The sequence below is a fragment of the Hypomesus nipponensis genome, chromosome 14 (genome assembly GCF_054491055.1).
Source record: "Hypomesus nipponensis isolate SF chromosome 14, ASM5449105v1, whole genome shotgun sequence".
Taxonomy (NCBI): domain Eukaryota; kingdom Metazoa; phylum Chordata; class Actinopteri; order Osmeriformes; family Osmeridae; genus Hypomesus; species Hypomesus nipponensis.
In genome coordinates, this window is record NC_140374.1 from 9125477 (window position 1) to 9150869 (window position 25393).

Sequence of the window (25393 nt, forward strand, 5' to 3'; positions counted from 1 at the left end):
AGGACATTGAAAGAGAGAAGTGGTGAAAACCCCCACAAAAGATTCAAAAGCCACAACAAAAAAGCCACAAAAAGGTATAAAAATATCAAAACGTAGACAAAAGTTTAACAAATACATCCTCATGTGTTCTCCCTCCCCTAGGAACAGGAAAAATATGTCAGTGTAACTAAGTTTAGTGTCGTTCAGTCATGTACGATCTCTTCTCATATTCCAGTTTTTCTGTCTCCAGCCTTGTTTTTTTAAATAAAAAACCTTATAATAGAGCTCCAGGGTTCTTTTATACAGGGCCCTCACACTGTCTGCTCCTGAAACAAATGAAGAACATTGTCCCTTTGCAAGGCACACTTGGAGAAAGTTGGTGTCCATTTGACTACTGTGGTTTTTTGCTTATACCTTGTGTCTTTGTCTTGGCCTTGAAGTGGAGGCCCTAGACTCGGGGAGGAAGAAGTTCCTCTTCCTGCTGAGTTCAACACCATAGAAATGTAATCAATTGAGTCATATTTGAAATTAGCACTTTAAGGACTTGTGTCTTATGTTGAGACCACCACAATTAGTAAGTCATTACAGACACTTCAATCACAGTCACACGTTCACACACTCTCACCATCTGTGTTGCAAGTGGTAAATAAAACTCAAAAGGTGTACCCCCAAAATGAGCAGGCAGACACAGTTTCCTGATCATCTAGGACCTCCACTTGAGAAAGTAAATGGTATATTTGATCCATATTCAGCAACCACATATGGCATACATACTGGCATATGACTATTAGTTTCACTGTTACCTCTGTATGCCACAGTGGGACGACAGTGGGTGGTGGCAGCAACACCACTGTATTTCCTGTCACTGCAGAGAACAGTAATACATTTCACTCCTACAATATTCATAAATAATTGTTGAATGAACATGGTCACATAGATTACTTGAAACATACATATGCCTGGGCTTCCAACCTGCTGCCACCAGTTGCCTAATTTTTCTTCCTGTTGGCTGCAGGCAATTTCATTGTTCTATAGGCCTTTTGTAGCTATACAATATCCTACAAAAGGGACTAATTCAGGCAATTCAGCCTTGTACTTGTTGGCCTTAAAATATGTGCAAGTATTGCCTACTGCTACTTACCGTTTTGAATTATGGTTTTATATTTATTTAGCATTTGCTCCCACGATCGTTTGCCACTGCAGGGTTGCAACTAAAATAATACAGCAACAAAAGTTTAACGTTGTGGAATGCACCCGTGTAATTATGGTCACATCTTCAATAAGTCATGTAGCTTACGCATTTACAGCGTATGTTTTTTTTTTCCAGCTTGGCAGCAGCGACTTTGTTGAAATTTGCCTGTATTATGTCTGTATTCCTGATATGCTTGTATTACAATATTTCACGCAGGAGGAGTAGACAAAGTTTGTAAGATTGTCTGCTCCTCCTCGTGAAATATGCGGCTCTTGTTTCGTCCATGTTTGCGATTGGACATACGGTTCAAACACCGCCCCTTTATGTGAACGCGCACGTCTCTAGATTGGAAAGATCTGGGTTGAGTTAGAGAGTTGATAACCGCCGTCGTAGTACCACTTATCGTGACTGCAATTGTTAGGCTTCGCCTCCTCTGCCTAATGGCATCATTATGAAACATTCAATTAGCATATTTCACATCATTTTTATGAACATTTTATGAACTACTCTTTGAGATTAGGCCACTAGGGTTCTTTCTTTGTGTTTTCGTGTCCTGAAATGCTCTGATGTCCGTCTTTCTTTTTTCTGCAATTTTTCTACCATGCTGGCCGCACACACAATGTGCTGTTTATTTACAGTAGGAGATGGGCTTCTATCATTTATTAAGATTCTTCAAGAATAGGCTTCGATCTACCAGGTAGCTAAACAGTTAGGAAAGGTGAAACGGATTGCATTGACAAGGATTGACAGCTGTATGAGTTCACCTTTTACACAACGCAAACTGCAACCTTTTGTCATATTAATATAATTCATGTTTTGGTTTTACTAACCCAGAATAGCTGAATTTGCAGAGCTAGTGAGCCCCAATTCCGTTTGTCTGGCATTTGTCATCATTTTTGACCTGGCTTTGCTAAACAGATGATCCGGTCTCACGAAATGAATGACTGTGGCTGAATTCGATCCTACGACCTTGTGTTTCAAAGGAGCACGTCTTATCCCAATGAGCTATACTGACTGCTGGAAAATGCTGTGTTTGGTTACTTTATAAAAAAAAGGAAACCGTTTCTCCCGTAGCGCGCTTTGTCAGATTTTACCCAAGAATAAACAGCTGTAATTCAGGAATTTTTTGACACATCAAGGTGATTGTGGTAAGAACATGATTAGATGACATGCTCGTGATGACATTATCAAAGTTTCGTCTCCATACGGTAAACCGTCGCAGAGACGAGGCCTCACGTCTGCTTTGCCATCCTCTTTGTCAAAATCGTTTGCGCGTTACTCATGAACGGTTTGACTCATCGATAACATTTTGATAACTTTTTGTCGGCAGGGTCTGAAGATGATCTGTTACAAATTTCATGAAAATCGGAGCAACGGCCTAGGACAAGTTCGAAAAAGTAGCAATTTCTTAAAATACAAATGACGGAAACACCTTTGGGATGACAATGACGCCATAGGGCTCATTCGAATCGTCTGCCTCTACGGAATCCAATTAAACCTCACTTAAGAAAAACAGTCTCATGGTTCAACAGTTATGGACGTAAACACATTTCCAGAACTTCGCACCAATCGGTTCTATGGGCTGCCATAGACTCCTAGTCCTAAGTATAATAATAATAAAACTAACAATTACAATAGGTGCTTGGCCCATGGGCGGCGCTAGGGAGGGGCTAGCAGGTGCTTCAGCACCCCCAAGAAAGACCAAAGCACCCCCATAGCACCCCCTAAAATATTGCTCATTTACTAATAGGCCGGAGTGGCCATTGGGAGAATTCCCGGTGGACTGCTCATATGCGTTAGGTTTGTTAAGTTACTGTGTGACCAATAAGTAAGCTAATAGGCTACACTAGGTTTTAATCTAAATAAGCGCATGATCAGATCATTAAAAAGTGCTGTTTTCAGTTGTCGCGCATGCTCTCTTTCTCAAACACAAGTACGTGTTCCAAGGTTGTTTTCATGGAGACAACCCTAAACCACAATTTATTGTTGTGGAGGGAGAATAAGCTGATTCAAAAATAATACAATAAATGGGAAAAACATGCCAGGAGGAACTGAAAAAGCCAGGTAAAAAAAGAAAGATCAGTCACTTCATAAATCTAGGTTCCTGCCAGGTTGGGAAAAATTTCCTCAAAAGCCCTGCAGTGTTTCCCCTATGTTGATTTTGTTGTGGCTAAATTTCTGCCGCCACGATATCAGAAATAGGGCTGTACAAGACAGGCCGTCTATCAGCAGTGATTGTTAGAGTGCATGTCGGAGAATAGGAAGGACACGCGCTTCACAGCGCAGTTGAGATTGCGTGTGTACGTCTTTGAGAACTGTAAGTCGTATAACGTGTGTTTTCAGTTCATTAAAGCCTGTTATTGTATTAGTCTACAGTTATTGCAAATTTAAGTTAACTGGTGATTTTCGTTGTTTGTATCTTTCCCCTGCTAGCATAATTGCATGCCTGTTGATTTAATAGCAATTGCTGCCCTTACTCACGTTTGTATTTTAGGTGCATTATTATGCTGAACTAGTTTTGATTAATAGCGGGTATATTGTTATTATTTGCTAAAGAATGCTTAGCCTATCAAGATCAAATGAAGCCAACAGTGTACATGCTTTCGAGTACCTTGATGGATAGGCTAGGGTACTGACCATTTAGGCTACAGACCTGCCCCAACTGCTAAAATAAAATCTTTGGGGAAACACTGCCCTGAATCTTTAAGGTAAAATTGTGGGTTATAGTTTCGTTTATGTGTTTATATTAGGCTACATAAAGCTCAAAAAACAATTTCACACTGAAATTAATGCAAAAAATCTCGCTTGCGGGCAATGCCTACTCGCATTACCTACTATGAAGTTCCGATTTCAGCTCACATCAAAACCTTGACTAGGTCCTAGGTTCGGGTTAAGCCCCGAATGTTCAATGTATGGCTCGGCCCCTGGTGGGGATGGGCTGGTTTTGGCCATTACACTGCCGGGCTGAAAGTGGGTCCCACTCCTGACCTGATAATATTTATTTAATATAAAAATATATAACTGCACAGCTCCCCCTGTCAATGATCTAGCACCCCCTCAGCACTTGCATTAAAAATTCTCTGGCGCCGCCCCTGGCTTGGCCCCTAATAAAACTAACAATAACAATTGTTATAAACTAATAAATATAGCTGCAAGCAGCGATGCCGGTTCCTCCGCAAAATGGCAAAATATTATAAAAATGTACATTGTAAAAGGTCAAGAGTTGGACAACAAGAGAGCAAAACTACTTCATGTAGGGCCAACTACAATAGGCTGAATGGGGATTTGAACTCATGAGCATAAGGTTACAGGGCAGCCTCTCAATCCTCTATGCAACACACCAACTGTCGAGATTATATGAGTAGAAAGGGCTGTATAGTATTAGCTAGTATTAGCTTTGGTCAGCTTTGGGACAAAGGTTCAGAAACGATTGACATTTCAAGTGTAATTGCATGAAATTGCGCATGGTATTTCATAATAATGACATCTTGTTTAACTAAACAGATATTCAAATTTAAGACAGGCTAAAAGACTGCGGCTGGATTCAAACATGCAACCTTTGCAGGTCACTGTCCCAGTCCATTGAGCTATTCTCAGTGTTGAATATTGTCATGTTCAGTTACTGTATTAAAAAGTACGCTGTTTCTTCTGTGGTAAGCGTTTCAGCCAAAGTATAAACTACTCAAATTCAATCATATTTTGACCAACGTGAAATTGTTGATGGTACTTCAGAGTGATGTCATCTTGAACCCAATAAGGTTTAAAAACCATCAGTCAAAATGATATTAGATTTATTGACACAAAGATATTGAGGCAATGTGGACATTTACATAAATACACCCCTTTCAGACATTTTGTATTACATTTCTCATTCCATTTCACCCTATATAAAAACACACCTGGCTGCACACTATCCCAATCCATGCCGTTTACCGCCCTCCCAGTGCAAGTCACGCCAAAGCAGAAATGCTGTAGCAGCATGAGGTTTAGATCACGACCAAAAAATGCCTCTCACAGTCAAAACACGACCGCTTTCCAGAACCAATCTACTTACGATCAAGAATAGGCAATTTTTGTTGGCAAAAGCTTTAAGGCACAGTCCATTATCATCTTTTTGCAGACTAAGATGGCCGACTCTTAGTTCCCATTAAACCACACAACATGCACTCTCAGAGTGACCAACAAGATTATTTTAACTCACAAACAACAATATTAAAAAACATCTATCTGAACGAACGCAACAACTGAAAACCCTTGCATAGCTGTTGTAACCAAACTATTTTCCACAAGTTTTGGCCTTTTTTGACATGCCACACTGCATGCTGGGTACCCAAGAGCGCTGACGCTGATGATCTCGCACTCCGACTGCGTGATATGACGAGATGCTAGTGACGCGCTAAGGTCTCGGAGTCTCCTGAAATGGAATGCGTCTTTCTGCCTTGAAGCTGCGTGCGCATCATCATCAAGACCCCATGTATATGGCAAGATAACATCCAAACTAACAATTTCTCCAAATCTGACTGCAGCTTTGTATACCATATGTACCGTGTTATGGTTGTTTGAGTTAAACAACTTGCTTAATGAATTAAATGGCTGTTAAATGTCAAATCCAACTATAAATGTATAAAAGAGAGAGTTCCAATCAAATCTGAATTATTTTTAAACCTAAAGGTTTAAAAGACAACCTTTTCCTAAACTGACATGCACCAACTCAGAGAACTGAGTGTCAACATCCTTTTACATCCACATTTAGTCTCTATTTTTTACTCTACACTTAAGGCATAACTATGTTTATTTAATGTCTGCACCTCTCCGTCACCAACTGTCTCTGGAGTGGGGGGTGGGGGCTTCACAGGGTGTCTACAGGTGTAAACAAGTTACATGTAAGACTTTTTTAAACCTTTTAATAACACTTCCAATTGAAATTAAAGACCAAATTTACGATGGAAATACAAATCAAAAGTGGAAATATACAGTAATCTTCCCAAACACTGATGTCTGTTCAATATGAACAGTATGGTAAAATGACAACAATCGGTTAAGTTTAAGAACATTGACTAAATGTGTGTAATGTGAAAGGATAACACAAAAATGTAGCTGTCCTAAATTATATTTTTTATTACACAATGGTGGAGCAGAAACTAGCAATTCCATGAATCCTATGGAAACAAAGGCAAATGTGTGAGATGTACTGATGTGGAGCACAAATCATCCAAGAAGCAGTACTTCTCTTGAGTGGTTTTTATTTAGATGACGAATCCTTGGATTCAGGTCAAAAGTCTATAACTTGAACTGGTTTCATTACTTAAGACACTAAAAGTCAGCAGCTTGGCATGCTGGGACATGGAAAGGATTAAAAATTTAGACTTTCGTCAAAGTAAAAAATGCTGGTTTGTCCTTTTTCATCAATATCCTCAAAAAAGCAGTCTGCAGAGCTACTGTGTCTGTGGGGTGACTGTCTGTCTCTGGAGGGGCAAGCAGGGCCTGCAGGCAGGGGCAAGCAGGGCCTGCAGGCAGGCAGTCAGGGCAGGCCAGCTGGATGAAGCTGTCCTGGGGTCAGGGCTGAAGAGAAGCTGTCCTGATTCTGATTCTGTCCAGCCAGAGGGGGGTAATCCAGCAAGGGATCTCTCAGCATCCTCTGTTGAACTCTGTTGAGCAGGCCTCTGCATGACCCTCCAGACCTGTAAAAGTGAAGAAAGGATCCATGTCAGTTGTGAAAAATGAAGCTTTTTAGATCTACACTTGACATAAACTACAGTTTTGACTGTGAAATGCAGTGGCATTACTTGAGCTTGAATCCAAATGTGTTGAACTGATGGAGACCCGGCCATGCAAAGACGCTCAAAACATTTGTCTCGATTCCAGGCTCTGGCAAGAGTATTTAGCTCTAAACTGGTCAATATACACATCTGACCAAAGACCAGCTCGACCTTTGCATGTAAACAGTGATTCTGACTGTCAGAGACCTTTAAATAGGCTGACCGAGTGAAACTAGCCTGGCTAACGTAGGTCGCTTTCTCAGGAAAATGACAAATGAAATAGGCTTGTTTTGAAGGATCCTTTATACTGGCTATCTTCAGTAGACACTTGTCTACAAAAAGTAGCCCTCCCTGACGTTTTAGGACAAGAATTTCGTGAATTACGATATCGTTTACACACTGCCAGTGAGTGAGCGAGCCGAGTCTGTCATTGAGGCTAAGTCAAAACAATGTACCCTCGGGACGCAGTCTCACTCCACTTGCAAGTTTTCCACAAATCACTAAAATAATCGGAGCACCTGGCTACAAGCACAATTCTTACATCTCCAAAAGGCTTCCCTCCTCGATGTTTGGTAACAAACACATTTTTGGTGTCGACCGAACTGTGAAATGGTGAACTTGTGAACATGACGCAACCAAAACATGGCTGCCGCCTAAGCCTATGCGGTCTCCCTGGCGCAAAGGCTTATTACGAAGACTTTCTCGACCCAAATCAAAATTCTGAAAGGTCTGTAGGGAATTGCTTGTTCTCCTAAAAGCTGCCCTCCTCTACCATTTTGATGACTTTGCATGATTCAGTAATTACACAGAGGGAATAAGCTAGCTACTTTTCGAGTTCTGTTTTCCGTCACTTCAAACTCGCGATCTAAAGGTCTCAAAGTGCTCAAACCTTCACCATAATTCAAGAGTAGTGTACTTTCACGAACCCAATCATTGATTCTAGGTTAAAATGTGTAAAAATAGGACTTACCGAACGTGGCTGCCTCCAAACCGGCTATCATGCAATTCCAGTTGAAAACAACAATGGCCGCCGAAAAATAATTTATATTCGTAACAGCGAGCTGCGATTGGAAGCAAAATGAAACAGGAGCTAAAGACCAAGGGTGGGGGCTTGGTCAGCACACCATTTCCAGAAAGGATGTGTGTGCCTCTCGCCAATCTCGCGCATGTGTCAAGTAGGTTGACCACATGTCCCTCTTTGCCTGTATAACACAACATTTTCAATATGCGACATGCGGAACAAGGGGTAAAAATGCGTTGACCACCTGTCAACGCAAAGCGGGACAGGTGGTCACCCTAGTGTCAAGGAGCAGGATGAGCCTGTGAGAATTTGGAGCGCACGCTGTGGAGCAATTCAATTGAATTCAATCATTATATTGACATACCAAGGTGAAATTGTTTATGGTACTTCAGAGTGATGTCGTCTTGAACCCTATTAGGTTTGAAAAACAATCAGTCAAAATTATATTAGATTTCTTGACACAAAAAATATTGAGGCAATGTGGACATTTACATAAATACACCCATTTCGACCATTTTATATAGCATTTCTTATTCAATTCGACCATTTATAAATGCATGTATTCTACACATCTGGAACAAATTTCAAGTCGATTTGATCTATGGTTCATGAGGAGAAGGGTTTTGAAGGTTGTACCAAATTTGGACAGTACAAGAAAATTCATAAGTCTGACAATATGGGTCCTTGAAGCTTTTTTGTTCCCCATGAGAAATAAGGCATGTATACCAATTTTCAGGCATTTTGGAGTAATGGGGCGCTGGGGAAATCACGTAGACTTTGGGCGTGTTTTATAGCGCCACCTATGGGTGCACATGGGCCACTAGCCGTCTGGGAGTAATGAGTGACCTGTTGTATCATTGGGCCAAATTGGAAAAAATCGGGTCCAGGACTTTTTGAGCTATTGGGCCATTTAGCGGAGAAATATAATAATAAGAATAAGAATACTAACTAAAACAATAGGTTTCCTCTTACCAGAGGAACTCTAATAAAAAGAATACTAACAAAAACAATAGGTTTCCTCCTATCGGAGGAACCCTAATAATATGAATACTAACAAAAACAATAGGTTTCCTCCTACCAGAGGAACCCTAATAAGAATACTAACAAAAAGAATAGGTTTCCAACTACCGGAGGAACCCTAATAAGAATACCACCTTAATTTTGTGATTTGCGAAAAATGTCTATTGGCTTGGGTCACGAAGGCTTGTGACTGTTAAAATATGGGTCCCCAGAATTTTTTGGGGGGAAACACTGCTCTAAAGTACAAAGGTGAACTAGCAACGAGAGACAGAAACTCTAGGGCTATGTACACAGGGGCATGATTGGCAACAGGTGATGTTGATCAGAGCCGGGGAGGACAATCACTCAGGTAGGGTAGGGGACACTAAAACGAGAGGATAGATGAGTACACACAACACAACAGAATTGACACAGACAGGACCTAGGGAGTGGGGCGGGATGTGACAGACACCTGCAAACGAGCCTAGAGATTATGTACTCATTCTTTCTATGTTAAAAACTGCACTCAGCATAAAGCACTTGTGTTCAAACACACACAAACAGACACACATTGTACACATGCTTTCACTACAAATCCAGACTACACCTACCAAAAGTATAGTAGTTCCTCCTTGAACATGCAGCAACTTTACTGGAAATAGCAAAGACTTACTTCCTTTCTAAAGAAATATCATTTGCACATTTTGTACATTATGTACTACAACATGGTCCTCTATCCATCTGTGATGTTGACAGATAATAACATCCTTGTCCCCTCTCTCTGTCCTCAGGAGAACCCTTTCCGGAACAGGATTGTGGAGTCTTTCTCAGAGGATGGCCTGGGGAACCTCAGCTTTAATGATTTTGTTGACATGTTTTCTGTCCTTAGTGAAATGGCTCCCAGAGAGCTGAAGGCCATATATGCCTTCAAAATATATGGTAATGATTGAATGAGATTATATTTGCATAATCCTTTCACAAGCAATGTCACAGAGGTTGTCATAGACAGTATGCCCATCAAACTGCACCTAAACCATCCTAAAACACTCACAGAAGACAATGAAAAATTCCAAGGAAAACAATTCAGTGTGGAATCCCCTTCTCCATAGATAGTTGTTGATGCAGAGGTGCAGACCATAGGCTGAATTCTCTGATCCTATTTTGAAGAGAGATAAGGAAGAAGGAGGAACAATTACCATAAGTACCATAAGCACCAGATGCAGTTCAATACAGACAGTCAGTGTAATAAAATGTTGTCCCACTCAGGCACTCAGTGCTACGCAATCATGCTACACAAAGACACATACTTCCACAGCAGTGAAAAGTTTAAAATGAAGCCTTAAAGGTCGAGATGGTGTCACCCTCTCTTACTGAAACAGGAAGTCTGTTCCAGAAGAAAGGAGCTCTATTTCAGAATACCCATCCATCTTGAGATAATAAAAAAATATTTATTTAAATTAATACACAAGTTTACCCAATATGGCTGTTGGGGGGAAATGAAATGTAGCTAACTTGGATAATCATACTTTACAGATTTCAATGTGGACAATTTTCTGTGCAAAGACGACCTTGAGAAGACTCTAAACAAGCTGACACGGGAGGAGTTGACCCCTGAAGAGGTCAACCTGGTGTGTGAGAAGGCCATCGAAGAGGCTGATCTGGACGGGGACAGCAAGCTCTCCTTCGCAGACTTTGAGAACATGATTACTAGGGCTCCTGACTTTTTAAGGTATTCACACAATGTAATATAAGTGATATGTCTAATGCTTCCTAATGACAATTACACAGAAACATGTACCCTCACCAGGTATGACAGAGGTCAATCATACATAGGAAGAGTAGCATTGTCATTTATGGGAAAAAAGTGAATACACTACTGAATGTAACTGTTATATTTGGAGCTTCGCCTTCATATCTGTGTTTCCCTGTTTACTTCTTCAGTTGATTTGTCCAAACTCTTTACCTTTTTAGGGGGGCTCTGCCCTCATCATTGTCCTCCTGAGCCATCTCCATTGACTCGCATTTATATGCAAAGTGTTTCTGGCCACTGTACTTTTACATTTAGTAGACGCTTTTACCCAGAGCGACTTACAGTAAGTACAGGGACATTCTCCCCGAGGCAAGTAGGGTGAAGTGCCTTTCCCAATGACACAACGTCATTTGGCACGGCGGGGAATCGATCGGCAACCTTCTGATTACTAGCCCGACTCCCTCACCGCTCAGCCATCTGACTCAGACTCTGACTCTGACTGTGCTTCTATCCCTAGTTGTAGTTATATCAACTGATGTATGCCCTCAAGAAAGTACTTTATAGTTTGCAATCTCCATGTTACAGGAATCATGGTTATCAATGTGTCACTTTCTTCTGATTGCAGCACCTTCCACATTCGAATCTGAGAGGACTAAATGGAAAGGCTCAGAGGTTGGTATCATGGTGAAGACCCTGAAAGCTGAGTAGCAGGATCTTAACCACACCTAGACCGCATCCTAACCACAGCACAGCGCCTGTCTCTACTATGTCAGAAGATATCTTGCTCTGTCTGCAGTAATGTCTGCTGAATTTGGAAAGGGCAGGCTAGGTTCTCAGGATCCTGGACCTCTTTCTGCTGACACTTTTGTTCCTCTCTTATGGAGCACAAAATGCTTCATGTTTTAATCCAGTAAACCTCATTTGGATGAAAAATCTTAAACTGATGGGGAGCAGGGTTTTGGATACTGTACCTCCCTCCCCCTCCTCTCTGAGGACTTATCTGCAGATCTGAGACAGCACAAGAAGAACCTGTGCATTCTGTTCTATTTTGTAAGTGTGCTGCACATGAGACACCCTTATGATGACTTCCCTTTGCAGCCTTCTAGAGATACACTGAAAAACATACCTGGTGTGCATTAAGGCAAAGCTAGAGGAAACAGAAACAATTGAAAGCACAGCACTGGCACCATCTTCACCCATAGAACACATAGACAGTGTTTTATACTAGCTATGCAATATTACTTCTTTAGACGCATGAAATTGATTGTGTTTTTCCTGCGATAGGTTGCTTTAGATATTTCAGGTTTTGTTATTGCTTTAGGAACTCGAGCATGATGACAATCATATCTTACTGTTCTCCAGTTGAATAAAGGGCTCTGTCATCGCGACTGCATCTGGTTAGCCTCTGCCAGTCACCTCATATATTTATACTGTGTTGAAATAGATCTTTCCTGTCTTATCTTCAGGTGTGAGCGTTTATTATCTATTGACTTAACATTTTCAGTATTTGATGTGAATTAGGGCATTTGGCTTAACTTTGAATAAAACATTTTTCTCTGTGTTGTGTGAATTAACTTTTCTTTCAAAGCATTAGTTTGTCTTGACACCTGCTAGCAATGCAGCGACCATATACAGCTTTTAAATTGGCATTGCAAAGGGGTATCTTATCAAGATATAGGATAGGAGTCATAGAAGTACTGTAAGCAAAGTCAAACTGGAGAAATGGAGCGGAAGTCTGTGTTGTTAGGTCAGTGGGGTGTTACATTTGCATGATATTCACCCCGTGCATCTAGCTTATTTCCCAACATCCCCCACAGCAGTCTTCACAATAAAGATCAAAAAGTGATTGTCTGCGCACATCGTGTCGTATAACCTGTAATGACTTTTTAAATAGAAAGAGATTGTTAGGAGCGAGCTGCCTCAGCATTCACAGGCATAATTAAACTCAGCATACACAGACCTCTGTAAATCTCACTTGGGAGATGCTGAGGGAACTGTCTTCATTCACATTAGATGGGTTATGATTTACTGGTTGCCCTCCTCTGGCCTTAATGGGGCTGAGTTGCAAGAGATAAAAACGCAATCATTTGAAAGTAAGTCATTGTTTTCTTTGCATGACAGGGTTCGTTTACATTAATGAAGCCAACGTGAATGTGTGGAAATTAATTTATATTTCCAGGAAGGAAGTTTGCTTCAATTGGACATGGCATAAGTGATTATACAAAATAATGCATGGGAAAGAACACCTGATGGGTGAGGAGAGGAACTGTTTTATAGTGAACAACATGCATACCAAATTGAAACTGTGAACTGATAAAACTTATAATGAATGTTTCAATTCCAGTTTTACATAACCGGCGAGATGGTGATCAGTCATAAAATTAAAGAGGAGGTTGAAGAATTGTGAATATTGAAGAAATGGTGTTCACTATGAAGTCATTAGGCCAGGCAGCCCATGCTAATGTGCTGTTAATTCCTCATCCTGTTACCTCCAGGTCCCTTTATGAGAGCAGTATTGAGGGCAATATAGTGCTGATAGTGTGGCTTCATTAATTACTGGCCTCATAGAGAGCATCTGTTGATTTAGATTCCAGTAGGACAGCTTCTGGTGGAGTGTGATACTGATGTCAACTGTGGTTGTAAAGAAGCCATTACAGCATTGATCCCTGTCTTAACATGGAGGCGTGGCGTGGCATGGAGGCCGATTGGTCGCTCACTACGGCACACCTAGCTCTGGGACATGGGCTATCCACTAATTACATCAGTCCTCTCCCACAGTTAGCGATGGCGTCTCCAAAAAGGGTACTTAATACAGTAGTTATGTTTTAGTATGTGAAGACTGTAGCCTTTAGCCTGACTAACAGTTTGACTGGACAATCAGGAGTGGCAGCTCTTCCTGCCACTGACACCGAAAACTGTTTAAAACAATTATTTATTGTGGAATGGACAAGTGACATTAATGCATCATTCTTATTTGATTAGGTCTGCCACGGCTTATGCTGGCTTGATATAGGTCTTATTTACATGTGCAACATCCCACAAACACAAGACCAGTCAGCTGTGACATGTTTATGGTTGCTCTGTACATGATAATGTGGTTTGACATCACTTGGCTTGTTCAGTTGCATAAGAATGCAAATCATAAACTGTTGCCTGACTTGAGTGTGAGTGGATGCAGTAAATGTGTCCATTGCTGATAAATCTTTTGCTGGATTTCCATTTCTCATTATTGGGGAAAGCATTTCAATGATTGTTATTTCTTTGAATACACATGTGCACTATATCTGGTTAACCCAGTCAGGTGCGACTTATATATCAAAATATATATAATTTAACTAGTGCTGTCAAACAATTTAAATATTTAATCGCGATTAAACGCATTAATGTCAAAGTTAACTTGCGATTAATCACAATTAATAGCATATTTTAATCTTTTCTAAATGTCCCTTGATTTATTTTTGATCCATTCTTTTTTCTAATTTTAATAATCTCATCAACATGGAAAAGTGGTTCGTATTGCTTCGTGCAAATGTTTTTTTAAATTGAAAACAACATTGCAAATGCCTGGCTTTGACGAGGGGGCGGAGAATTTGCATCAGCTGTGTACTTGGCCATCAAGTGGTATTTCAGACTGGACAACGTGCTGCGATGATAGCTCAGTTCACAACAACAAAACACAGATAACTTTTGTCTTGTCAATGGAACCATTTGGTCACTTTTTAAAAGTAAACTTTCCATTCAGAATCTTATTGGCATCCATTTCGGCGTCTTGCGCTCGCCATCCACTAAAAATGTAATGTTAGCCTACTACCAGAGAATGTCTAATATCCTTAAACGGGCTCTCTTACTACTATTTAGCAGGCTTGCAAGCCCAAACAAGTGTGTGTGGCATGCCTGTTGTTTTGTTTACGGTCTAGCTAGATCAGGGGGGTTCTATACAAACTCTGAGATTAACCCTGAACTCTGAATTGAGTTACTCTAACATGGGAAACTCCGAAAATTCGGTTCCAGAAAAGCTGATATGAATTTGTTAACTCAACTCGGAGTTCGGCAACTCTGAGTTTAGCGCGTGCATGAATACTACCAAAAGCCAACATCTATGGAGCTCCGATACTCGGATTCACCATGGCAACGACGACAAAAAACGTTGTCATACTTCACCACACTTTACATTTTATTTTGTGTTCATGGTCAATCTGAGGACATATTCCGGAAAAGAGCAACACGGCTGTAGCTGCGTAGCCTATAGCTACAATTGGCGTGGGCAATTGCTGCCGAGTCAATGCATTTACTATTTGAATGCAATAGCCAGTCCATACATTGAACATTTAACCCCACTGTCCGTTACTGTATCATTACAGGAAAAAAAGTGTTGGACCCTAATAAAAGAGCATGTTCAATGTTATATTACATATAAAAACATACTACGAACAGGTAATGCATATTTTAAATACGCTTGTGATTGTAGCCTCGACGTCACCATGGTTTTAATCATATTAGACATGATACAACGTTTAAATATCAATTGGTGCCTATTTCAACTTGTTAGCAGTTTCCCTCAACATAATGCTTTTTATCAAAGGATGAAGAAGAAGATTAAGATGACGAAGAGACATTAATGACAGCTCCCGCATAAATGGATGCAGAGAATAATGTATGGTAGCCTAGCTACTGCAGTTCTCTCTCCATGTAGGCTACTTGCATTTACAGGCTTTTTTTGTAATTGTCAGTTACACTGACATTATGAGAATACTGAATATAAAAACGATTTGCACAGTCTGACAACAGGGCATGCTGTATACAGTGAGATGTTCATTTAATGGCAGGTGAATTTTGCATGTGGAACAGTGAAATGTAGCAAATGTAATCTCATGTATACCCAGTTACAAGTAAGTTAGTTGTACAAACTGCACCTCGTGAAGAAAGTTCCAAAAACTGACCAAGAGATGGTGTAGGCCCACTTAGGATAGAAAAATAAAGGCTAATCTCGAGAAAGATTGACTGGAACACCAGTTACGAGAGGATGCATGGTCACAGGTGATGTTAATTGTAGGAACAATAACCTACATGAATATTAATAGTTGAATTTTCTTAATTTCCATTTTGACCAAGAGATCTCATACATAGGGCAGAAGAATAAAGGCTGATCTTGTAAGGCTATCCACCTGCCCCCACCTTTCTTACGGTAAAATATGGATTCTGGATGGAGTCTCAACTTGATGTCTCTCACATCTTTGTAACTTACTGTAGCATTGCTAGACATGTTGATAAGCAAGGGTCAAGATTCTGGTGTGATTGTAGTTGTTCTTGGGTGTAGACGGAATTGTGAAGCATTGTTCTATGGATTCTTGATCTCCTGAGACCTCCTCAGCTCTGGCTTGTCCTACTCCTTCTTCCTCACCTCATGCTTTCTATCTCTGGTTTACAATAATCATGGTAGAGTAGGCATAAGAGTTAACTTCATTGATTGCATTCATTTGAAATATGATAAAATGATAATGTTATTTAACCTTAATTTGACCATTCTTGCTCTGATGTAACCCAAAGAGTCAAATAACTGTAATTCCAGTGGTATTGGCATTATTTGGTTAATGTTAATACACTGTTCAGTTTCCCATCTTCCTTCAAACCATAGGGGAATTCGTTTAGGTTGTCTGGCCAATATATTGACCCCCAACAATGTTGAAATAGATTTGCTGAAACAACAGTTACAGGACTGTAGCCTACATCATGTAAATTGTAGGAATCATATGAATCATGTAAATGGGTGCACGAGAAAGCGAGAGGACAAAGAGACGTCTAAGAAAAAACAGATTAGGTTTATTATGACTAGTTTTAGTCATAATAAACCTATTTTGAGTAGTTTTGGTTTTAACGTTTTATTGACACACAGAGACTAAAGAGCCATTGCCACGGAGGTCAAAGAGAACGTTATAAATGAGCCAAGTCTGACATCTAGTGGAGAAAAAAAGGTACTGCATCTACGGTATCTTTTTCCAAGATTTTTGAAATTATCATTTTTTTCATATTTTGTACAGTTATTATTGACAAATATACATGAATAACAGTGCCTATGGATATACCTGCTCTCTTTGTAAATAGCTTGATTATATCTCAACTTTACCTTTTTATGTTCACATATACAACTTTTGCTTCAATTTCAGACTTTTGAAATGCTTCGTTGAGCATGTGTGTGTGTTTTATAGTCAAAAAACCATAATTTTCCCACACAGAGCTTGTGTTTTTGTGTCTGTTTGGGTCCAGTATGTTGAAAAGTATGCCAAAGTGACAAACTTAATTTAACAGGTCTTGTAGATGAGATTGTGCTGAAAAAAATGATACCAAACATTGGTATGATAAACATTTCTTTATGTAGTATATCAAGGCCAAATCAAAGGTACTCAAAAACGGCCAAAATAGCTCCAGACTCCATAGAGTTAAAACCCATTAAGTTTAAGACCTATATCATTTTAGATTCTCTGTTTAACCCAATCACACCTCTTTTTATCAAAGATGTGATAAAAACCGTCATTATCCCAAACCAGAATTCAATCTGTATGCTTCTCCAATGAAAATATAGCCCACATAATGTTCCCAATGTAGCTTTTAACAAAACATTTTTCCAACTATATTTTCCATAAAGGTCAGATAGGTAGAACTTCATAACTTGCTTTGGCTGCAGTCCAAAACAAGCTAATTAGCACAAACCATCATAACCACAATTTATCAGACGTAATGAGTCTTGCCAAATTATTTCAGAACAAAGGTTATAATAACCCTCCTTATGCACTAATATCATTCATTAATACAATCTTATCACAGCCTAACTGTTCATCCAAAACATTGTCTCAGGCTCTTGACAAAACATCAAAATAAAACTTAAAATCAAATTACAATCAATCTCCAAACAAAAGTATATTTTAGTTATTTTCTCATTTTCAACCAAATTGCATCCAATACCTTTATCAGAAATCTTAAAAACCCTACATTTCACTATTTTGATTTTAAATGTTTTCCCATATACCTAAAGTATATGCATAGTTACCTTTTCAGAACATCAAAGTATTAATGTAACTTTCTAATCATTTCCTCATAATGTTTTACATACATTTCTTCAAACCAAAATAAAACATTTGTGAAAACACAGCTTCAAAATAACCCAACTGGAAAAGTGCCATCAATTGATTTTATGTCAATGGATCTTTGATGTGCACGTGGTTATTAAAATCTGATAATAAAGTCACAATTACAAATGAAATCAAATCCACATTCCTTCGCCAAATAAGAACAACCTCCCTGTCTAAACACAAACTTCCCATAAGTTCCCATAACACACAAGGTTGCCATTATTGACTGAATCTCGCCATTTGATTTCAAAATTAGACTTCTGTTAATTCTCTGACCCACATTTTAATTTGCTTTAACCTATCGTTACCATAATTTTGTTTCATTAAATCAATGTTCGGACAGTTAAAACTGCTCCCAGGCCTATAACGCTCTGTAATCACGTCAACCATGTCTTAATGTACTTAAGACAAAATAAAATATAAGTTCTCCCTTTTTCTTTTTAAACCTTTAAATCCACAATTTACCAAGAGTAACATAAGCCCGTAAAACCAAACCGTATTCTTTAACTTCTCAAATGTCTTATCAAAGCATACAGAGACCTTTGAATATTCTCATATTTACCACCAGCCATTACGCTCTCAACATGCATAAACGGACAATTCTTCGAATCGAAATTTTGCGGACCAAAAACCCAAAATGAAGATATTTAATTTGAATAATTTGTAGTTTGTATATGATTTAATGTAACACTCTTCTTACTTTCTCAATTACTTTTAGTTTTTACTCGAAGAACTCAACAGCGCGCGCTTCAAACTCAAATCAAACAACAGCGCGCCGGGACCAACTTTTAAATTCAAACTTTTTGTTTTTCTTCTCTTTGAACAACACAGATGGTTGGCGTTTACCTTCTATTCACTTAATTTTGCTCTATAACTCTTCTGATTGTAGGTATTAGAACCAATTTATAAACCAGGGGTTTCATTTCTGCATTCTTATTGAATACCTTCACACAGATATGCAGCTTATAAATACAAGTTCTGGTCGGAAAGGCTTCAAAAACCTCCCTGTTTGGCTAGGAATTACAACAAATGTTGATCGCGCATTTGTTAACCACCAAACTTCATATTCATCCAAACGGACACATATTTCAGCATTAATACTCACATAATTATGCCGAATTACCCTCTGGGATCACCTTTCCTCTGAATTTCTGAAACTCATGTAAAATGTACTCAAACAAACAAAAACCTTGTTAGCAAATATTTCAAAATACTCATCACGTAACATATTTTAAAAATAACCCAAATTAATATAAAATTCGCCAATTTCTCTAAATTTGCGTCTTTTTAAATCACTCAAATTAGTCTGCGCATGCGTCATGCGGTCCCCTCTTCTCCTGGTGAGAGGTTTCGCTTTCTTTGTGTACACCCTTTTGCCCAGTGACCCTCTTTTCCACATACAAAGCAACAGCCTATTCTATTTCCTATACTTCTTCCCCCTCTACCTCTTCCTCTACCTGCGTTACTGTCAAATACAAACATGCCTGTCCCGTCTTCATCCAATGAAAACACTGCTGTCCTTGTTTTTGCACTTTTCCTTTGTTTAATATGTTTTTCAGCATGACGGGCGTATTCCTGGGTAGCGTTTAAACGAGAAGTACGATGATCGACCATATGCTTAGTAACGAACTCTGAGATTTGAGGCAGACATCCTTTTAGGAACGCATTCTAACTGCTGTTCGTAAGGCGAGTCATTTTGCATATCTTGAGGGGGTGGTACGCCACTATGATTATCAAAAACCTCTTTTAATCGATGATAGTATTGATCTATATCTTCGTCGTCTTTCTGAACACACCTATTAACTTCCGTCCAATCGGGCCTAGCCCTATAACGTCCTTGTATTCGGTCTAAAAGCGCTTGCGTTCGGACGGCTAAAGCTGGATCCGCTGGGGCAAGAATCTGTCCATTATCATCAGTCCCCCTCCAATCTCCACAAATCATACACCAATCTGTCCCGAGTATCTGTCTAACTGCTCTCTCTACTTCCAGTCAATTAAGTCGATAGCTTTCAATCAATCCGTTAACCCCGGAAACAAATTCTGGTGCCTTAACTTTAGATGGGGAACTCCTTCTGTAGCTCTCCGTACATCATCGGCTGTCCATGGTCTAAAAACATACATAGTTGGCTCGCCGTTATCCCCAGGGTTTGGATTGGGGACTTGTATCATAGGGAAGGTGTCTAAATTCTCCTGTGCTTCTTCTTTGTTTAAAGGCAACAGTTTTAGCGCTACCCCATACATATGTTTTTGACCACTTCTAGTATTAATGGTACCTGTCACGAGACGTCGAGGCGAGGCTTGCAGTAACATACAACCAAAGGGATGTTGCAAGTTTGGGTATAACGCGTTGGGTGTTGGGGCAGTATTATCAACCGACCCATCATGGTTATAGGCTAGGGGTTGAAGTGGGGGCTGATGCGGAGGCATGTCAAGTTCTACTCCGAGATTCCTATCTTGTCTATATGTTTCTGCATTTATATCCTCGGAATCATCTTCAATGATTTCCACATACTCTCCTTTATAACATGTACAACAATTACCCATGGTTAAATTCACAATAGGACCGCGGTTTTAACAATTATACAATTAGTCCTCGTCAACTAATTTTGTAGGCCTACAAGGCTATCTTTTACGTGCGCACGGAGTAATTTATTACCTGTAGCCTACTCACAGGCTGTGGACCGGCCCATTTACTTCAACAGCTTTCTACAGAACTTAGCAAAATAGGATACTAACGCTGCTTCCCAGTACCCTGGCGCCATATCTTAGTAAACGTGACTCCTGTGATTAGCCTGTACCATCTCACAACTTGGACCTGAATTAAGCAAACGCAAGATATATAATTGCACGTAATTTATCTTTAAATCAAAAATCGAGTCCAAATTCTACATTGTACACTGAAAAGTCATATCTTATGTTCACGCATCTGAATCCTAGTCGACCAGGCCTTGTCCTGTTCGTTTGGCTTTAATAACACATGTTTAAGGCACATGTCTACCACCAGACTCAGATACTCAAAACAAACACATTTCAGCAACAATAAATGCACTTATGTAGAACTCCACTCTCTAATGGAATGTCAAACGCCTTTACCATGAGTAAATTAAAGTTCCCAATTCATCAGCAATAACATTGTCAATTTCAACCAATATACATTTACAGGTCAGGATCCATTGTGAGTTTAGTGCACAACTTCACAGCGGAGTTTTTCATCCGACTATTAGCCTATATTAACCAGTGATTAGTCTTTAACGACCGCACTGCATGAGTTTTTCTCAATTTAGAACATATTAGTAAAAAATTAAACACAAATCTTGTTCTTACCGTGAAATCCAACGAGACTGTGCCTCAGGTTATTCTTTTAATCTCGTCACCCTTTCCACCGTTCAGTGGGACCGGCCTTTAAGAAACAGCAATCGGCTGCAAGGACTTTTATTAGGAGTTAAAGAACCCCTGCCGTGCACGGTTTCGGTCCCGACCCTGGACAGCGGAAAAAGTTATTGAGATCCGGCTCGAAGGACCAATTTGTTATGATAATTTCTTTATCAGGAAAGCACAGAGTCGTCGGATTCAAAGAAAGTACAATAGTTTAATGCTTGCCAGCAAGGAGACAAAGTCTGATCGCAATACAAAGTTTGTCTGCTAGCATGTTGTGCTAGCTAGCTATTTAATCAGAACCGCTCTTTACAGTCATTGGTTAAGACAAAGGCATGCAAATGTTCCATTGCTCTTCTTCATTGGCTCCTTGCATAGACCTGGTGTGCGTGCGTGTTCAGAGTGCGTGCGTGTTTACGACATCAACCCTGATTGAAACACAACAGGATCTCTTGATGTCGTAAAAGCTCCTTCACATAAGTGTCAACAAATGGTCTACAGACCTTGCACCCCATCTTAGTCCTTGTCAAACAGCATCTCCTTAAAACAAACAAACCCTTCCCCCAGGGTGATAAGACAGCCTAAAGTCTAGTTTGGGGGCTCTGTTATCTGCTGACAAAGACTACTAAGCATCTGTATTATTCAGTATAAAACATTACATTCTTAATTTCTCTGACAGTTCCCACATGTTTTATTTCGCTTCAGAATTAGCCATAGAGTTAATATAACTAGAGACAGCTACTTCTGTCTTCCAAGATGGCATCCCCATTCATTTCTATGAAAAGTGCTCAGTGGCGCAGTGAGGCAAGCGAGAGCGAGAGACTGGACGCAGCCATCTTTCCACTTCCGTGTCTTCCGGTCTAGCTTTAAACAGTGGCTCTTTTTTTCCCTAGCTCCGAAACCTCGTGCACGCTTGCAACTAGCTGTACACGTCATACTTTGCGACAACCAGTCGCGAGCATAGATTGATATGGTTACAAGCCTATGTTACGAGCGTGTGAGCTAAGGCATTGCAGTGGCAGAATGGGGTACAAGTCCGATAAGAATCAGACACATGATGCAAACTTAACGGAAATGTATTCTGTCACTGTATAGTATTCCTTTCACTTGTTTTTTAGAAATAGGCTATAGGGCTAAATATAGGGCTATTCTAGATGGAACTCATCACATAGGTTGCTTTTTTTCTTTGTGATATAAGTATGATTTCCAACGCATTGTATCGGATGAAATAAACTGTTAGCATGAACAGCTCCGTCTTTGTTCTCGCCAGGCAAAGAAAGCTTTATAGATATTTTGGTAACCGAAATCTTCCATAATGCAGACTTAGCATAGCTTACTTTCTTCACACTGCCTTCAATTTAACATCAGTGTAGAAATATGGCCATGTGTTTTATATGTTCATCCTAACCAAACGCCTATTAATGGATATAACGTGATCTAACAAGACTTCGTAATAATGTAATAAATAAAAGCTTGACAACTGTGTCTAAAATATACTTTATTGGACATTTGCCTTTGAAAGGGGAATATTCGAAGAACCATATAGGCTACACGACGTTTCCATCAATATGTAAGTGGGGGTGAAACATTTAGTCACCGAGGACCTTCATTGTCCCACAAAAGCAGTCTGGCTTGATGACACGATCAACAAAAGAATAATGGGTGTGTTTAACAAAAGCTTCTGAAGGCAAGACTAATATTATTTAAATATAGGCCTATATAATTTCCTATTGTGGTTACCGGTTAAAGTATTAATCTTCGTCTTTGCTCCAGATAGACGTCAACAATGTATGCTCGCGCTTAACATATTATATTTGCCATCATGTCATGAACGTTTTTACGAAAAATCAAATCTGTTTTAAAATAACGGAAATAAACTATATTAACAACATGTCATGTATGTGTGACATTTGCTTAACTTGCTGCAACAGGGCAGGCAACTCAAGCCAGTTCTCCCTGTGCTCATTCAATATAAGTCTATGGCTCATTCAGCTCCATGTAAATCGGCTATCGGCCAATGTGAACTATTGTGCTCGTGCCCTGTTAGTATCCGCAAGCACATTTGCAGGCAACTTTTATTGACGTAGGCAAATAAATGGGGTGCTAGTTTACACATTTCGGATTGGTCTCAAACTTAGCAAAAATCGGGATAAATTATTCTATGAAAAAGCTAGTAGTATGAGCCAGGTTCGAGAATCGAACAAAAATTATTGGGGGAGATAGTTTTGTAAATGTTGACTGGAGTTAATAGAATAAAAACGACCGGAAGAGTCGGAAACCTAACCGTAATGCAATACCACCTACATCCACCGGGGCCGTTGCTTCAAGCCGAGGGGCGAAGGGTGGGGGCTTGGTGGGGGCTTGGAATTAGTTTACGGCAATGACTGTTTATGAGCGTTACCATGACAATCGCCTGCTCCGGAAGTCGCGCCCATAATTCAGGAAATGGATCATGGGAGCTAGGAATAAGGTGGATATCAATATTTTATTTTCGTTGGAAATGCGCCGACACAACTTCCCAAAGGTTTGTATGTCTGCGCCAAACATTTCAGCCACTACTGTTTCCTCAACTTGAGAGCCAACACAAAGCTGGCCTTGCTGAAATTAAATTCTGGATCATTACTAAATCTCCTTGGTCAAGCTACAAACCTTGGACAAGTAAGTTAACTAACGCGATCATTTTGTTGCTTTACTGTACAGTATAAGGTAGCCAGCCGAATCGGGCCGATTGCGGTTAAGTGCCGGCGCACTCGGCTGTGTTCTGGCATCGGATCGCCTACATTGAGCCGGTGTTACGTCCCAACTGGTTCCCAATTTAACTGGTTCCCCAGCTGTGCGTGCACCTATCAGTCTGCCTCTGTCACCAGATTCGTCACAAATTCACAAACATATTACTGGCGATTTTCAAGTCGGATCTCATATTTGCTGCGGCAAATATGAAAGTAGGCCTATAGGCTACGTGCGCACTACATTAGGCTACCATTCGCGACAAAATAAATGGAGACAAAATAAAACATTTGCAGACTCGCATGAAGTGGGATTCGATCGCACTAGAGTAAAAACATAAACGCATCAAAGTCCGTTGACTAACACCATGAGCTATATCAGCTCACAAAATGCGAGAGAATCGTTAGGTATTTCTTAACTACATTGGCCTTCAGGTAACATTTTGAATTGGCGTCTTCTGATTCAACTGGTTCCCATAGACACTACCCGAATGTAGGCTCACTATGCACGTATTTGGGGTTGTTTCGAGGCAATAGCCGTATTTTCCACGACATCACAGCTGCTTCTGACACCACATATTACAAATTCATACTAAGAACGTCGCTGCTAACCCAGACGATACGATAAAAATACGCTTAACACAACATGGAAACATTCGTTTCCTATGCGATTTCGTGTAGCCTATTGCTGAGTGTTTCTTCGCTATATCTTTTGAAATCAATTCATTTCATAATTGTATATTCTGAACAAATGTACTGAGCACTACATTACAGCCATTCACGCCATAATAAATGGAAACTAAGAAAATAAAAGATTCGAGTGGTCTTCGATCCCACGAGCAAAAACACATACAAAGTGACAATTCTGTGCATTACACCGTAAGCTACTGGAGCACGTGAGTAGTTTAGGAACTCAGTCACAACTTGATTAACTACGTTGGCCTTCAGGCAACAAGTTGTTTAGGTTCTTCTGAATCAACTAGTTACCGTAGACACTACCAGAATGTAGGCTACTCATCACGTATTTGGAGTTGTCTCAAGGCAATAGCCATATTAACCACAACCACCATTTGTTCAGAATATACAATTATGAAATGAATTGATTTCAAAAGATATAGCGAAGAAACACTCAGCAATAGGCTACACGAAATCGCATAGGAAACGAATGTTTCCATGTTGTGTTAAGCGTATTTTTATCGTATCGTCTGGGTTAGCAGCGACGTTCTTAGTATGAATTTGTAATATGTGGTGTCAGAAGCAGCTGTGATGTCGTGGAAAATACGGCTATTGCCTCGAAACAACCCCAAATACGTGCATAGTAAGCCTACATTCGGGTAGTGTCTATGGGAACCAGTTGAATCAGAAGACGCCAATTCAAAATGTTACCTGAAGGCCAATGTAGTTAAGAAATACCTAACGATTCTCTCGCATTTTGTGAGCTGATATAGCTCATGGTGTTAGTCAA

The 25393-nt window shown here is 39.9% G+C and overlaps 1 protein-coding gene across 1 annotated transcript in view; it reads left to right on the plus strand.

Annotated features, from left to right (window-relative positions):
- cib2 (calcium and integrin binding family member 2) overlaps positions 1–12259 on the plus strand; it is a 41540-nt gene extending 29281 nt beyond the window's left edge. The window contains exons 4-6 of the mRNA XM_084671640.1: positions 9742–9889; positions 10484–10679; positions 11326–12259. Of these exons, the coding sequence (XP_084527766.1) occupies positions 9742–9889; positions 10484–10679; positions 11326–11347 (366 nt within the window). The 3' untranslated portion in view covers positions 11348–12259. The remainder of the gene's footprint in view (positions 1–9741; positions 9890–10483; positions 10680–11325) is intronic.
- Positions 12260–25393: the final 13134 nt, after the last annotated feature.